This window comes from Apium graveolens, chromosome 6 (assembly GCF_009905375.1).
Source record: "Apium graveolens cultivar Ventura chromosome 6, ASM990537v1, whole genome shotgun sequence".
Classification (NCBI taxonomy): domain Eukaryota; kingdom Viridiplantae; phylum Streptophyta; class Magnoliopsida; order Apiales; family Apiaceae; genus Apium; species Apium graveolens.
This window is the reverse complement of record NC_133652.1, coordinates 112,312,379-112,330,959: the sequence shown is the minus strand read 5'-3', so window position 1 is coordinate 112,330,959 and position 18,581 is coordinate 112,312,379. Positions and strand designations below refer to the sequence as shown.

Genomic DNA, 18,581 nt, shown 5'->3' with positions numbered 1-18,581 from the left:
GTTGGGTGACTAAAAAATCTATTTTCCCTTTATTTAAACTAAAACTTAACTTTTAATTAAAATATAATAATTTTTTGGAAAAGCACATAAAAATATCAATAAAACTATAATGTTCAATAAATATCATTGTCCTTTTCAGATATCTCTTATTAAAAAAATTATGAACATATAAGGGTATTAATATATTTATCATGAAATTCCAGCATTTAAAAATTTTAAATGGGCAAATTTAATATATCAATTCAAATTTTAAAAAAATTATATAATATTAAAAAAAAATTTGTACATCGCTCAAGTTTTAAAATAGTATATATACAAATATATATATATATATATATAAAGATTGAAAATAATGGCTCACCATTATTACAATACTTGATATGTATAAATTCTTATCCAATAATAAATCACTAGTTATGATTCATAAACATGACTTTATAATTATTTTATTGAATTATTGTATAAAATTAATTTTTTTTTACTTGAATAGAAAGTTTAGAAAAATATTAAAATAGATTTTTTACTTTTCTTCTATTAGTATATCTTTGAAAGGTAAATTGAAGAGAAAGTTTAGAAAGTAGTAATGAAAGATAAATTGAAGTACAATATAAAGTATTTTTTGACTTGAAAGAAAGTTTATAAAGTAGAAAATATTTTCATAAATGCTTGTATTATCACATGTTTGGAAGATAATTGCCAAGAATTTTTAAGAGAATAATATTATAGTAATTTGAGTTTGAGAGAATAAGATAATTAATTATTATTAAATTAATATGTTGATTTGAAAAAAATGTGGAGAAAGTTTAGAAGAGTATGCTAAAAAAGTAATTTTGAGAGAATTTTAAGATGAGAAGTTAATATAAGAAGAAAGTGTAAACAGTTAAGAAAAATATAAGTTAATTTTAGTTTTTATTATTTTTAATTTAAAAAATTTAGAAAATTTGAAAAATATAATGGGACAATCTAAGATGAGACATATAAACGCATCAGTCTTTTTTTAATATAAGTTTATATATTAATTATAATTATATTAAATCGAATTGACTTGGTTTTTATCCAAAAAAAATAAACATCAAGCAATATGAAATATTTCAGATGGGGTATGCATTATTTCAAACATAATGGCATTGTAAAAACAGTAGGGTGTATTTTAAATTGTATTAGTAAAATCTTAAAATTATAAATTGCATCGTAATATGCAGTTTGATAAAAAGCAAAACCGCAATCGCATAATTTAAGCAGCAGATTTCAAATTATAATCAGTTCGGTCTCAGCAATAATTTGTCAGGTAAGTCTTACATAACAAACAATATTTGTATCCTATAATACAAAACTGAGATTTCAAAATTTAAACAAAAACAAATTAACTTTAATTTTACAATAAATAATTATACAAGCCTGGAAATTAAATATTGTAAACAGAAATAGATTAAATCTGTGGGCCATGTGATTAATCTTAATCAAACCCTTTATTGAGGATGTTTTGTCAAGTGTAGTGTTGAGAAATTTACCATAAAAAAGTTCAGTATAAGTAACAGATTTTTTTAAAAAATTATGGTCATCCATTCTTCAATCTAATGATGCAAAATTTATTTGTTGTGTAAAACCTTGGTGACTAAGTTGCTAATCATAATCATTACTGGGACCGGACTCCTATTATAATATTGTACAGACGATCTTTGCAATTTACTGGATTTGATAAAAAAACCTTTAAAAAGGAACATATTTTTCAGTAAAAACAAGATAAGCCAAATATATTATATTTGGGGAAAGCGAAAGTGAAAAGTGAATTGTAGAAATGTAGATGATGGGGTTTTCCGAGAGCAGGCAGTTGGTGAGGTAGTGATGTAGGGCGTAGTGGGAGGGAACTGGGAATGATCTAATGATCCAGCCAGTACAAAGAATCTGAGCTGGGGTTCAGCTGTGTTGTGTACTTCCCCCTCCCTCACTTTGTAGTTTCTAGTATCTAGCTGGATGAGAGACATAATTGCACGCACACACACTCCTCCCCTCTGTCACTGTGTGTGTGTGTGTGATTATATGTACAGCTATACTGTACTACTACATCATAGGTTAAAGTTTGAAATAATTCTATTTAATTAACTATGGGTTGGACTACAAGGTAACCTCAGCTTCGATCTCACTCCAACTAAATCTAACTACTCCTTCTGCCTCATTGGATAGTTATCACTGTTCAAATTATGTGAAAGAGAATTTGAACAATGTTACCGAAATAAAGGGAGTACACAGTAAACTTTCAGCAGTGTTTTAATATTTTGTAAATAAATTGTATCTGATCACATGAAAACCAAAGTAAACCCAGGTGAATATTTTATATAAATATTAGTGGGAGACCTTTGAGAACAAAAGGAAATGTAAATATGAAGAGCGGGGGGAGGGGAGTTAGAAGAGAGAGTGAATTAGGTGAGTCAAGGGTGTGGATGTTAGCTTTGAATGTACTCCTACATTAATTTGTTTATGCAGTTGCAGTTGCAGTTGCAGTTGCAGTTGCAGCAGGAGAGTGAGTGAGTGAATAAGAGACTGACTGACTTTCTGACGACGACTACTACTTTTTCTTTGCCTCGAAAAGGAGCTTCATCAGAGCAGTGCACGTGTATACCAGCTACTCCCCCCCCCCCCCCATTATATTACTCCCTCCATGTCTCCTCCCCACATTTACCCTCTCTCTCTCTCTCTCTGACTCTCTCCCTGGATTTCACAAATTATTAAGATAATGCCCTATTACTACAATCTCTTTTCTATCTTGCATCAAATTCACGGATACGCATCAAGGAGTTATCGCACTTTCTTATCCCTGTGTTAATCAACGCTTGAATGTAGTAACTAACCAACTGACCCCGATACTAGTCAAATTAAAGACACATGCTTAACAGACAAACTCACAATTTATTACTCCCTCCGTTCCTAAATATTTTTCATATTTGTATTGTACACGTTTGTCAATGCACATATTTGATTGTTAATATCTTTAATTTTGTATTAAAATAAAATAAAAAAAATTCATTATATTAAAGTACTCATAACTAATACAACAAGATCACTCATGTACTATATTTGATCTTATAAATTAGACGTAAATTAGTAATCAATTAATTAATAAAAATAGTGTAAAAAGTTAAAATAAGAAGTGTTTTGTGGGACGGGGGAGTATTGTAGAAGTAAAGTCGGATAGATTTGTAGATGAGATCAAATGGAGTAAATAAACATTCAATGTTCCCGCCATAAAGATAAAACCAAATATTTTTCTGCTATACAGTAAATTGCTTCATCATTTTGTTTCATCTCTTGTACTATATTGTATTGTACTTCACTTCCTTGACTCATCAACTAACTGGAAACTTTCCATACATTTTTCTCTTCCTTTTCAATTTAATTTGTTTGGTTAGATTTGTTAGATAAAGATACCTATGCAGAAAAAAATATATTTATTTAAGTATAATTGCTTATTCTCCTATCATGATTTATAAGATAAAAATGAATGTACTTAATAAAAACACACGAATGTTGTAGTTAGTTACTCTAGAATGACAATGTTAATTACAAAAGAGATTAACAAACAATATATGTTTGCTAGGTTGTATAACATACATGAGTAATATTTATGCACAGGTTATATACATTATACCCAAATCTCTGCTAACTTGACAATCATTAAAAGTTTATTATCATCATCAACAAGAACATCACAACCTTTGTTCTTCAATATCCCGTAATGAAAAGAATTAAGTACAAAGTAAAAGAAAAAAAATCCAGTAAAAACTAAAAAGTAGTACATGCAAAGCCATCTTGTCTCATTTCATCATCACATGACTCGAAATACAAATTTAAGTAACATCAAGTGAGTACTTAATTAATGCAAATTCAAATGCAACAACAAACCCAATCCAAATTCCTGAATAATACAGTACCTAATCCACATTTAATCTTAGCTAATTAACAACATTCAAGTTTTAAATTATCAAATTAGGAAAGTACTGTCTGAATTAATCATCATCAACAATGCAAAATAATGGTAGCGCTTAATAAGGAGGCCTACCCGTAGCCCAAAACGCTTCATTCGGTAATTGTATAGAGTTGAGAAGATTGGGAGGCATTCCATGAAACATGGACGGATCAGCTAGCAACTGTTGTTGATTCTGTTGCGCATTTTGCCCTACCGCACCCGGAGATCCAAGTGAACCTCCACCGCCTCCTCCTCCGCCTTGTAAAGGCAAAGCCGCGTCCTCCTCCTCCAAGGGAAGCCTCTCGTACGCCGCATTACTAAATGAAGCTGCCATCACAACAACTGGACCCGAAGCTAGAAGTGCTCCAACAACACTTCCTCCAACTACTTGCCCTTGACCCCCGGCTAAATATATTGTCAATCCGGTGGCTGCAGGAGGTGCTGGCGGTGGCAAGAATGATCCGGCAAGTGATAGTATTTCGAAACGGCCGTGTAATGTAATGACCGCGCCCGGTGAGGCAGGTTGACGAAGTGTAACATTAGTAACGGTTCCATTTCCACTTAAGATGCAGACTCCACGTTGGCGTCTGCGTGCAAATGTAGCTACACTTTCCATTAAGTCACATCCATCAGCAATTTCCATCACGTGGGTCCGTAGCGCGTTGGCGCTGTCCCGCGTGATGATGATGGGTGGTTTGGGCTTGTTTTTAGATCCTGCAGGGCGGCCTCTAGGCCGCCTAGAGTTTTCGCCTTCTTTGCCTTCACTTCCGCCGCCATTTAGGTCATCGTTGTTCTTGTCATCACGGTCACGTTTGAGTCCACTTGAGCCGCTTTGTTCGTCTTCGGAGGTTTGTGGCTGTTGCAGCTGTTGGTGGTGGAGGAATTGTTGTTGGTGGTGGTGTTGTTGGAGATTAAAATCTCTAGTGTGAAAGGGAGGTGGGAGGGAATTATGTCCATGACCCGATGCACTTCCCGGATCCATCTTTTAACCCTAAAAAACCCTGAAGCTCCTGCAACTGAAGTTTGGTTAATAGGATCAACTAGAAGGCTACAAAATTATATGTGAAATCTAGCAAAGTAAATCCTAATTAGCTAGTGAAAGTAAGACAATAGATCATAGAAATGAAACAAGTAAGTATTGGGTTTTGGGTAGGGTTTAAGAATTAAGGAAAGTAAGTGGGATTGATGGGATTAGGGTTTGGATTTGAAGGGAAGAATAATGGGGGATAGAGGATGAGGAAGGGGGAAGATGGGGTATAGTAGTCTGGTTAAGGTAAAGACTGCGTGGGTATGGGCTGTGGATGGATGAATGTATTCTTCTCCCCCCTTTACTCTCTGTGTTTTTATTACTATATTAATATATTCTACCTAAACCAATTTTTAAGCTCCTTTAAATGGTCCTAATCTCATTCCCATCCACATTCAATTATAATAATATTAATGTTTTGTATCTTGTCCTTTTCCCAGTTGATTAAATACATTAAAATTTGTTTGTTCAAGATTGGTGGTGTTAAATTAATGTTAAAGACTTGTTAATTATTGAATGCTTACCGCATATAATAAGTTACTATTGGTCGAGGTCATCTACTACTAGCTTCCTTATGAAAAAGATGAGTTAGTTTTTGTTAGTTTTAGTTAACACATCTATAATTTCATTGCTATAATAACCGGTACTTGGTAAACTTTAGTTAAATGTTTAGTTTCGGAAACAATTTTAGGATCTCGAAATGGTGGACATGTCAGGCTCTTTCAACACATTCATATAGCCCCACGCCAATGTTTGTTTAAGCTTTTATATTAGTCCATGTTCGATATTTGTATACATATGGTATAAGTGACCCGTAGTTAGAAAATAAAATTGCAACAACGCGCGTATTGAATCAGAAATTGTTATATACTTCAATTTCTAAGCTATAGGTTACATATTCGATTCCTTCCTCTCCTTTAATTGTAGTTTGCATTTGCCCTTATGGATCTTTTGGATAAAGATAAGCAAAGCCAAATCCTACAAATTAGATGGCAGTGTTGGCATGTGCTGATGTGCAGTGCATACTTGATATTAAAGGGTGCAATATGAGAGATGGAATTAAGTTTCCCGCGGAGACTCACATGAGCCTGCGAAAACAAGAGGACCAAAGTCTGATCAATCTTCATTAATTTTGTCGACTAAAGGTCTATGCTTAAAAACTAAGAGAAGGGACGCCATAGTTCATATCTCAAATCCAACAATCCAACCAAGATTCGTCATACTAGTCCACCAAAAGTAGGCTAACAGCTGATATTAGCAAAACTGATGATTCCTCATTTTAGAAGCAAGTTTTAAGATGTAGAGTTTTAGTGTTTTTGTAGGAATGAAATGTTACTAATATAAAAAGGTAATCTAGGCTACGTATACATGTGTTTTCCCCTATTGCAGCACATATGTTTCCCCCATTTGCAACTATAATCCAAAACAACACCCAATTGTCCAAATCTTCTATTTTAGGATGATGGCATCAGAATTAGGATTACCCTACGGACATAATCATTAATATTTCAATGCTACGTACCTTTCCAAACATCCCCTCCCAATGGCTCCGAATGTCACATGATGGAGGGCCTACGCCTACTGAAGGCATATCCATGCACTCGGAAGCCGTAGGCCCCAGCATTCGCAAGCCATGAACATCAAAGATTGTGCCCGTAGGCTTTATTTCCGTAAGCGATTGGTCCCACATCATGATCTTATCCTCTAACACTACACGTGTCATTCACTTGGGTACCCTATCATCCTCTTCCCATTTTCCTGTCTTTCACGTGTCAGTAGCTTATAACAGTCACCTATCTACAAACCTAGGGGACAGTTGGCCAGTAATAGGGGAAATAAAAGGAACATTGAGGAAAGAAAAAGACAGACACAATAAGACAACTAAAACTAAAACACACTCCCTATGGATAATACTCAGAAACAATAACCTAAACCATCAAATTGGCGCCGGTGCCGGGGAATCAACAAAGAATACTAACCATCATACCACAACGACACCGCTTTTCTTAACCATCAGATAGCGAATCTCACACTTATAGTAATTCCTCCGAAACACCTAATAATTCCCCCACGCACAATACGTTGTCCAACTTGAGAGCCCTGCACAATTATATGCAGCAGCAAATCGATTATTTGATGGCCTAAATGGCTGCAAATCAACATGAATCCTATCACCCCCATTATTACCCTGAGGCCGTTTCCGGATCTCATACTGGATGTCACTCTCGATCTCCCTCTCCTGCGTGTTCCCAACCAAACTCACAAGACAAGTACTCCCAAGACTCTTATCTTAGCTATAACACCCTTCGATATGAAGAACGTCCCCCTCGTAGGGCCCGAAGGACCTTATCTTCCGAATCATCGGGTAACGACACCTCGTATGAAGAACAAGGATCCTGATATAGACTACTTACCCCTGTCCGAAGGGTTAGAAGATCCCCTTATCAACCAAGAAGGGTCCACCGAACCGCGACCCCTATGGAAAGCCAGGAAGATATGATGATTTGTCTAGCCAGACTGGAGGGCTTATACCCAGGGTCTGCTATTGACATGACCGTAGGAGGATCACCTTTTACTGAGCCCTGGAAGCTACTCTTGTTAACCTTAGAGTGAAAATCACCGACCTGGAGTCATTTAACGGTACTTCTGACCCAAATGATCATTTGATTTATTATGAAAATTTAATGATATGTCATAGGTACAATGACATCACCAAATGCCGACTGTTCATCTCAACCTTCAAAGCCGATGCTAGAACCTGGTTCTCGATTTTGGCTCCCAGATCTATTAGCTATTGGGAGGAATTTAAGGTATTGTTCTTATCAAAGTTTCGTGCCAATACCCCTCATGTAGTTCATACGATATCTTTGTAGAATATAAAGCAGGAACATGGTGAAACTCTACAGGATTACATTGAAATATTTAAGACTTCGGTTTCCAAGGTTAATGAATTAAAGCAAACAAGTTTTGTGGATTCCTCGCAACATGAACTATCAAGAGTGCAGTGTCTGTTGTAAATATTTATGTAATCGGGAGCCTACGGATCTTTTCGAGGCTTACACTATAACATCAACCTACATAGCAACGGATGAAAGAATCTGTGCTTACTACCATTCGACTCGAGGAGAATCTTCCTCGTCAGGGCGAAGGGCTATGCAAGTGGTTGGGATGGAAGATAGGTACAGGCCAAAGAAACTTCCCGACAGATCAAAGGGCCATCATCAAGCAGATTCAAGAGGAACCAAATTTTACCCCGCTAACACAAACCTCGTCCTATATGCTTAAACAAATAAGAGCAAAGAAATTCTTCCAGCCACCAAACCCTATGATAACGCCCACAGAAAAGAGAGACCGAACCCGTTTTTGTGATTATCATGCTGGAATTGGACATAATACAGACGAATTCACTTGTCTTAAATATTTTCTAGAAAGGTTAGTGAAGAGAGGGTTTTTGAATGATTATCTCCCCCTCGAGATCGACAGAATCTTCAACACCTGGAAGGTCCCGCAAGAGTTGTTCCACCCAGACATCTGGTTGATATGATTGTAGGAGGAAATATAACACGTCATGAAGTTATGCAGTTAGATACCCCTCTTCAGGCCTTTCGTCTCACCGGCACTTCCATCTCTTTTTCAGATGCAGACTACTCTGAAGGAAGTGTTTTCCAGAACGGTCCGCTCATTGTTACCCTCGATATGGCCAATCAAGATGTCAGAAAGGTCTTGATAGATAATGGCTCCTTGGTAGATATCATCTTTAGACATGCTCTCATAAGAATGATCCTAATTACTCCTTTGGAGGAGATGAAGTTCGAGGATGTACATGGGCCTGTCTATGGATTGGGAAACCATGTCGTGCCGGTTCAAGGTGCCATCGACATTCCCACCACCTTCGACACTTTGATAAGTGGCAGTTTATACCACTTAGAGCGTCTCATAACGGCTTGAATTGGTGTCTTGAATTCGAGTATTTTGTGTATTTGACGCATTTTCGAGTGTTTTTGCATTTCAGGGTATAACTTGCTTATATGGGTGTATTTCATCAAAATAAGCTTAAGAAAGTGCTTGGAATCAGTCCCCGGTTGATGTGCGAAGAATTCAGCAAAAACAGAAGCAAAATAATACTTTTTCCAGAAGTGATGCAGGCGCCCGCCTGATGGGAGCAGGCGACCGCCTGGTAGCAGGCGGACGCCTGGAAGAAGGAGGCGGCCGCCTGGGTGCGGATTTTTAGAATCTGGATTTTATTAATTAGAGTTCAATTGGGCTTCTGTTAGCGCTGGTTCTTTTGGGTTATTATATAAACCTTTTGGCAAGACGTTTTCTAGAGAGAAGATAATCGAGAGCGAAGGCAAGAAGATTGAGAAGACCGTTTTAGCACGCAACAATGAAGAAGAGGAAGCATACATTTATCTTGTGATTCTTTTAATTCGTTGTAACAGTGGATGCTAGTTTTCTATATGCTTTGAACCTTAATACTCTTGTGACGTACTTCATTATTTACTAAGTATTTTTATTAGTTTATATTATTGTGTTATTATCATACTTTTATATGAACCCATGGTGATGATGAGTTCCATTATGGGCTAATCGTAATCATGGGATCATAGCGGATTTACTATGGATTTCTTTAGTTAATTGTTTAATACTTTGGTATGTGGTGATTGTATGATATCTAGTATAGATTGTGCTTATTCATCTTATGTGCGTCGCGAACATGTAAGATAGCCTGTTAATCTCTTGTGAAGTGACAGTGAATCTTGAGATTTAGAACTTGCCATGCTAGTATAGGTTTGTGTATTGTATGCATGATTAGTGGGCAACTCTAACCATTTTACTTGACCTGTGTAACCATAATGAATAACTTGCGCTTAAATCGTTATGTTGTCAAATTCTGTAGACATATAGGGTCTCAACATTATTGATGCCTATTCAACTTCTATCTTAATTGTGGATGCTTGGTAGAATGATATTCGTACAATGGAAGTTGGCGTTTATCAGTTTCGTATTGTTCGATTAATATCATAACCATTACATGGTAAGGGTAATAACAATAACTATTGAATGAAGTAGTAATGAAGTTATGATCTCATGTGTGTTTAATATTATTAATTCAAGTGTTTAATTCACGTAGTTATTATTAGTTAATCAACCTTAATTGTTATTGTCTTGACATTGAAGAATAATCATACATTGGTGAGTAAGTGTTAATTAGATATAATTAATCAGAGTCTCTGTGGGAACGAACTAGAAATCATTCTATATTACTTACGAACGCGTATACTTGCGTGATTTATTTAGTGCGTGATTTATTTAGTGCATGCTTTGTGCCTAACAAGTTTTTGGCCCGCTACCGGGGACTCGGTATTAATTTGTTTAGTTTATGTACTTGCCATCAATGGTCATTAGGATTCATTGATTAAGACTTGTTACTTACTGCTTCCGGTTGTGTTTCAGGTACTCTAGCGAGCATTTATGCAAACACGTTCTTGCACTCGCAAGAGGAATCTGGTTAAAGCTGAGGAGACAGATACAACTCTTGACTTTCCGGAGAAGATAGTTTTAGAAGATTCAGATAAAGAGAGTGAAAAGAAAGAACCTGAAACAATGGGTGATCGTGTAGTTCAAGTTGATCCAGCTCTTATGGACTTTTCTCGGCTTAAAATTGATGACATTCAGTCAAGCATCATTCATCCGGCTATTCAGGCCAATACTTTTGAAATCAAGTCGGGCACTATTCAGATGGTGCAGAATTTTGTTTCTTTCGGAGGTGCTACGATTGAAGATCCTAACATGCATATCAGGAATTTTGTCGAGATCTGTAGTACTTTCAAATATAATGGTGTTATTGATGAGGCTATCAAGCTGAGGATTTTCCTATTCTCTCTGAGGGATAAAGCTAAGGACTGGTTACATTCTTTACCAGCTGGGTCCATCACTACTTGGGAAGATCTTGCGCGAAAGTTTCTGGTAAAGTTCCATCCAATGGACAAGACTGTAGCTATGAGGAGTGCTCTTACTCAGTTTGCGCAACAACAAGGAGAATCTATGTGCGAAGCTTGGGAGCGCTACAAGGAGATGTTGAGAAAGTGTCCATATTATGGTATGTCTGACTGGATGGTGATCACTGGTTTCTACAATGGTTTGGGGGCCCAATCTAGGCCCATGCTCGATGCAGCTTCTGGAGGCGCGTTGTGGGCCAAAAGCTATACTGAGGCCTATAATCTCATTGAAAATATGGCTACAAACGAGTATCAAAATCCAACTCAAAGGATGATGCATGGGAAGGTAGCAGGTATTCTGGAAGTTGATGCAGCTACAGCTATTGCAGTGTAGCTTCAGGTGCTGTCTATGAAGGTCGATTCTTTAGCCAACTATGGAGTAAATCAAATAGCTAGTGTCTGTGAGCTTTGTGCAGGCTCTCATGCTACGGATCAGTGTTCTCTTGCTAATGAATTTGTTCATTATTTGAACAATTTTTATAGAGACCGCAGCAACCTGTACCCGCTACTTATCATCCTAATAACAGAAATCATCCCAATTTCCGCTGGAGCAATAATCAGAATGCTGTTCAGCAACCATATCAGCAAGCTGCAAGTAAACAGTTTAATCCACCTGGATTCCAGCAACCTCAACAATTTTCTCAAAGGCAATCATATCCTCAACAAGGAGGTGCTGCTCCACCTTCTAGTGCTGATATTGAGGAGTTAAAGCTGTTGTGCGAAAGTCAGGTTGTTTCTATCAAGACCTTGGAAATTCAAATTGGAAAATAGCCAATGCCTTGCTCAATCGTCAACCTGGCACACTTCCCAGCGATACTGAAGCGCCAGGCAGGAAGGAAGCTAAAGAGCAAGTCAAAGTTGTCACATTAAGGTCTGGAAAAGTTGCTGACGCTGAAAAAGCAAAAGAGGTAGAATTTGAAGTTAAGGATGAATAAGAAAAGAAAAAGGAGAAAGAGGGGGAACCAAGGAAGACTACTGTTGAACACACTCTTCCTGAGGGTAATACAAGGGAGAAACAACTCTATCCTCCACCACCTTTTCCTAAGCGATTGCAAAAACAAAAGCTGGACAAGCAATTTGGTAAGTTTCTGGAGGTGTTCAAGAAACTTCTCATAATCATACCTTTCGCTGAGGCTCTGGAGCAAATGCTTAGTTATGGGAAATTTATGAAAGGTATTCTTTCAAGAAAGGTGAAACTGGATGATCTTGATACCGTTGCTCTGACGGAAGAGTGCAGTGTCGTGCTGCAGCAAAAGTTACCTTCAAAGCTTAAGGATCCAGGTAGCTTCACCATTCCCTGCACCATTGGCAAGTTGTCATTTGACAAGTGACTTTGCGATTTGGGAGCAAGCATTAATCTGATGCCGTTGTCTATCTTTAAAAAGCTGAATCTTCCGGATCCGAAGCCCACCTACATGTCTCTACAATTGGCTGATCGTTCGATTACATACCCACGAGGCATCGTGGAGGACGTGCTAGTAAAGGTGGATAAGCTCATCTTTCCTGTAGATTTTTTCATTCTGGATTTCGAGGAAGATAAAAAGATTCCCATAGTCTTGGAAAGACCTTTCTTGGCTACAGGTCGTACCTTGATAGATGTGCAAAAAGGTGAACTCACTATGAGGGTGCAAGATCAAGATGTGACATTTAATGTATTCAATATGATGAAATTCCCTAAGGAAGATGAGGAGTGCTTCAAGGTGGATTTGGTCGATTCTGCAGTTATTTCAGAACTTGATCATGTGCTAAGGTCTGATGCCTTAGAAAAAGCCTTATTGGGGGATTTTGACAGTGAAGATGATGAAGGCAATGAGCAGCTACAATATCTGAATGCTTCTCCTTGGAAATGAAAGCTAGACATGCCATTTGAATCTCTTGGTAATACTGATCTCAAGAATGCTGAGGGAAAGCTCAAACCATCTATTGAGGAAGCACCTACTTTGGAGCTTAAACCATTGCCTGAACACTTGAGGTATGTTTTTTAGGTGATGCATCTACTTTTCCTGTTATTATTGTATCTGACCTTTCAGGTAGTGATGAGGACAAGCTCTTGAGGATTCTGAGAGAATTCAAATCGGCCATCGGATGGACTATAACAGATATAAAAGGGATCAGCCCTTCATACTGCATGCATAAAATTATGCTAGAGGAAGGTAGCAAGCCGAATGTTGAGCAACAACGAAGGCTTAATCCTATCATGAAAGAAGTGGTGAAGAAAAAAAATTCTAAAGTGGCTAGATGCAGGAATCATATATCCTATTTCTGACAGTTCTTGGGTGAGCCCCGTGCAATGTGTATCTAAGAAATGAGGTATTACTGTGGTAGCAAATGAGAAGAACGAGCTCATCCCCACTCGAACAGTCACAGGATGGAGGGTATGCATGGACTACAGAAAGTTGAATAAAGCCACGAGGAAAGATCACTTCCCTCTTCCATTTATTGATCAGATGCTTGACAGGTTGGATGGTCATGAGTATTATTGTCTTCTGGACGGCTATTCAGGATATAATCAGATTTGCATTGCACCAAAAGATCAAGAGAAGACTAATTTCACTTGTCCTTTTGGCACATTTGCTTTTCGCAGAGTTTCTTTTGGCTTATGTGGTGCACCTGCCACTTTTCAGAGATATATGATGGCGATTTTTTCTGATATGATTGGAAATAATGTCGAAGTGTTCATGGAAGACTTCTCCGTCTTTGGATATTCGTATGATGAATGCTTGAATAATCTCCGTTTGGTATTGAAAAGGTATGTTGCTACCAATCTGGTGCTCAATTGGGAAAAATGTCACTTCATGGTGTAGCAAGGCATCATTCTTGGGCACAAGGTCTCTAGTAAAGGTCTTGATGTGGATAAAGCCAATGTGGGCATCATTGAAAATCTTCCGCCACCTATTTTTGTGAAAGGAATCCGTAGCTTTCTTGGTCATGCGGGTTTTTATCGGCATTTTATTAAGGACTTCTCTAAGATATCTAAGCCGTTGTGCAACTTTCTCGAGAAAGATGTGCCTTTCAAATTTGATGATGAATGCATGGCAGCATTCGAGACTCTCAAGAAGAGTTTAATCACCGCACCAGTTATTACGGCACCTGATTGGAGAGAACCTTTTGAGATGATGTGTAACACCCCAAAATCCGGGGTCGGGGATCCGGGTTGTCTCGAGTTCCATTTCCCTTAATAACACTTAACCTTAATAAACAACCAACTACTGCGTACTGTGACCCCACAATATACACACACACACACCACAAGTTATAGTCTCAGAGATGAATACCAAAAATAACACAAGTCATTTTATTCCACAATTATAAACCGTTACACCTTAAAAGGGTTTCTGAATAAATTTACATTTCTTTGCCATTATTACATTTCATATAGATACATAAGTCTGATACATCAGAAGTTGAAAGCCTAGCCTATTGGTAATTTCTACCTCAGCTACAGCGGCATCAACGCCTACAGGAAACTGCGGAACGTTTCCTATCCGCTCACAAATTAGGAGCTTAGTCTTGTTCATCTTGTCTATCTGTTGTTGTGTGATGAAAGAAGAAAGCAAGGGTGAGCAACAAGCCCACCGAAATAATATGTATAATAATTAACAATATATGAGCATTCTCATAGTACTCATGAAAGTCTTGGTCAAGAAGAAATGAACCAAGTTTGACCTCTTAATACGACCGAGTCGCAAAATATTTAGTATATATGTTTATATACTTTTTGAAATCTTTGAAATCCTCTAACATGTATAATATACACAGAGTTCCAGTTTATAACTGTATAAAATATCGTTGCAAGGTGATCTCATATATCTAACCTTGTCTCAACGTTTTTCTGAAAATTTTTGTCATGCATAAGATAATCATTTACTAGATATAAGTTGAAAAGATGAAGTTACAAGATACTCCAATATACTTATATCTTTTCCGAATACTACTTGAACTAGAACCGTTCAAGGTATAATCCGTTTCAAAAGTTCATCACACTGATGAGACTACAAAATAAGACTTGAATAGATTCAATCTTTGAAATATCATTTGAAAGAAATGAAGTTACGAGATACTTCATTAAGTCCCGATATATATATACACCTATATATATATACATTTCATACACTCCTTGAAAACCTCTGTTATAAAAATTATAAACAGAGTTGCAATATCCAATGAATTTGGAAAGGAGAAAACCTTGGTATAAACCTGATATCTTGCTGATCAGGCAAAGATACCAATAAGTAACCTTTTCTACTAGTAGATGGACGAATTCCCCACTGGTCATCACCCTGGCCGCAATAGGACCTTATGCTGGACTGCCACTCAGCCACTTACGCATTTGATGGACTCTTACTGAGCCACTTACACTTTCATGGACGCCCACTGAGCCCATGTTGCTTATGCCGATTCAAATAGATGGACTTACTTCTCGAACATTGGGTAAGTAATCAATTCATTTATCAAAACAGCAACCTCGTTGCGAATATAAAATACACCATAGAGCCGGATCCTTTAGATTTTTGAGCAAGTATTCAAGTCCCCTTCAAAAAGGAAGATCTTAAATTTGAAAACGAGTTTTGGGATCCGCTCTAACCTTTAAAAATCATTTTGAAGACTCGAAAACATTTTTAAGAATATTTGGAGTAATGCTGATTAATAAATAAATCAGTCCCGATATATTAGAAAATATCTGAATATTATTATTTAAATACTATTTCCATAAGGATAATCTTTATAAAAATAATTGAAGCAGAAGTTTTAAAACTCATACTTGAAATGAATAATAAATAACCAAAGATATACTTATATGAAAGTACGATCTTTATTTGAATAATCGAAAATAAGTTTGATTATCGAAACATTATTCTTTAATAAAATAAAGAATATTATTTAATAAAATAAGCAGAGTCATAATTCCTCGAATGAATATTCAAAATAATATTCATTAAATAAAATAAAGGGAGTCATAAGTCCTCGAATGAATATTCAAACTAATATTCATTAATTAAAATAAAGTTATCGAATAAACCTTATTCGATTAATAGTTTTGAAAACTATATCTATATATATAAATATATATATAATATACTCGGGAAAAGTCGACTCCCGGTTTTAGAAAATGTTCACCTTTGGGTCCCCTATAATAAGGGTATACGCAACTACTGCTTATCTCTAACATATATATTATGCAACTATAAGCATTGAAATCAACAGATAGATAACCAGATTACGAAACAGACATGCATATATATACCATATCAGCATGCTTCAATATATTGCAAAATTTACTAATTAACCAACATGCATCTATCACAAGATAATGTATATACATATATACATCACAACAACAGTATAACGGGTTGAAAACTTGCCTGAGTGCTCCCGGATAGACTTAAGCTTAGATTGGGTTTGATAACCTATGAACAACAACATAAGTCGGAATTAAACCCCGGTCGCTTAATAAACTAGACTTTAACCAATTGAACCCTAATGTTCGCTTATGGTCACTTCTACGCTTAACGAATCACATAAGTCGTTCGAGTACCCTCGACTCCACCATTTTTAATAAATTAACCATTAAAAATTTTAAGGTGATTCTTTCACGAGTACGCTACCAACTGCCTAATCCACTTTACATAATTGTTTCATACTCCAATTAGTCATTTAAGGGCCTTAACCAAGGTTTCAAAGTAAGGCGAGGGGTAATGGTTCGTTCGCGAAATGTCGTTACTTAAAACGGTCGTTTCTCCTAAACCGTACATCGGATTTAAGCATACCACATATCAAAATGAAGCTCATAACATGAACTATCTAATCATGGAAATGGTCAAAATCTAACAGTGAGTTCACGGGTCCTGAAGTTAAGAACAAAAACAGTCTAAGGAAAATTGGGCATTACGACGGCTATAACTTAGCAATTCCCAAATTTTTTACTCAATCAATTTAATATTAAACCACCACCAATCAACATCATTCCACCATCATTCAACCACAAATCAACCATACAACCAAACTTCATCCAAATCCTATTAAATCAGTCCATTACTTCATGTTTTATCCATCTTATTCAATCACAACAAGAGCTACTAACTATACTTAAGGTTCATCAACCAACAACCAAGATTTATAACCCAAAATCATTATAATTCCAACCAAACTCTAAACATACAAGAATCATGCTCTTATGAACTATAACAAACAAAACCAAACCTAATACTCAAAGTAAAGTTAGGGTTTGGAGGGGTTATACCTTCCTTGGAGAGTGGAGAATCACTTAGGAAGCCTTAAATAACCACTAACTATCTCTACTAAGCTTGATCTTGAAGAAAATATAAGAAAACATAAAGTTAGTTTCTTGAAAACACTATTCACCAAGAACTTTGATGAATTGATTAGCTATGTTAAACATGGAATCTTGAGCTTAAACTTATGGCTCATCTAAGTTATGAATTATGGAAGCTAAAGAAACAAACCTCTTGAATTATGAAGGTGTGTAGCTTGATTTTTGAAATTTTTCCTTTGCTTTTCATGGAAAAGCCGAGAGCAATAGATGGGGGAAGAAGAGAAATGAGTTTGTTTTGGTTGCTTTTGATTTTGGTGTTTGTGAAATGAATACTTGGTGGAGATTGCTTTGATAAAGTGATGACATCACTTGATGACCTCACCTCCAAGCCACATGTATTTCCCTTAAGGTTTGATGATGTCACCTTCTCTTTTAACCACCTGTTTTAGCTTTTCTTGGAAGCTTCCTTCCCATTCTACTTGTATGTGCTTGTCCCTTGGTCGTTTATTTGTTTTTCGGTTCGCTTAACTCTGTTCTCTTTCGTTGTTTGAGGGATCACATCCGGGATCTTATTACTTGGGTTCCCCTAAATCTTTCTCAATATCTTATAATCCTTTAATGATCCTCTCTTATAATCCTTGAATTTAAATCCCTTTATCCATGTTACCTTATACTCAATTCTTTCGGTATCTGGTGGATTTTCGGGAAAAATCAAAGTGTTCGGATTTGGATTCTGACGATCTTTACATACACTTATATACCACATAGAGTACTAATAATATCTCAGAAGATCAATAAAAGAAACCCTACATAGTGTGGTATGAAAAGTTTTCTTATTCAGCATAATCGGCAAAATCACTATTCATAAGGGTTTCAAAAATTCCAAAAATTGGGGTTATTACAGTCTCCCCTCCTTAAAAGGATTCCGTCCCGGAATCAGATAGAAAATGAATAGGGATACTCTCTTAGCATTGCACTTTCTAACTCTCGAGTAAATTTTCCCACATTATGGTCCTACCACCAAACTCTGCCTAGTTTGATAACCCTTCTCCTAAGCACTTGTTCCTTTTCAATCTATAACCCTTCCTGGTTGCTCCATATAGATTACGTCGTGTTGCATGTCTATGCGCTCATATGCCCCTATTTGTCTGGCATCCGAATTATACTTCCTTAATATTGATACGTGGAACACGTTATGAACTTGCTACATGTTCGGGGGTAGGGCTATCTCATATGCTAACTTCCCAATATGTCTTAATACCTCAAAGGGTCCAACAATTCGTAGGCTTAGCTTTCCTTTCTTTTGGAACCTCATCC

At 36.7% G+C, this 18,581-nt stretch overlaps 1 protein-coding gene across 1 annotated transcript; it reads right to left on the bottom strand.

Moving 5' to 3' along the window:
- Positions 1-3,769: 3,769 nt before the first annotated feature.
- On the bottom strand, positions 3,770-5,302 carry LOC141667366 (AT-hook motif nuclear-localized protein 24-like). The gene has a single exon (XM_074473820.1). It carries the CDS (start codon positions 4,944-4,946, stop codon positions 4,041-4,043), a length of 906 nt encoding a protein of 301 aa, XP_074329921.1. The 5' UTR covers positions 4,947-5,302; the 3' UTR covers positions 3,770-4,040.
- Positions 5,303-18,581: the final 13,279 nt, after the last annotated feature.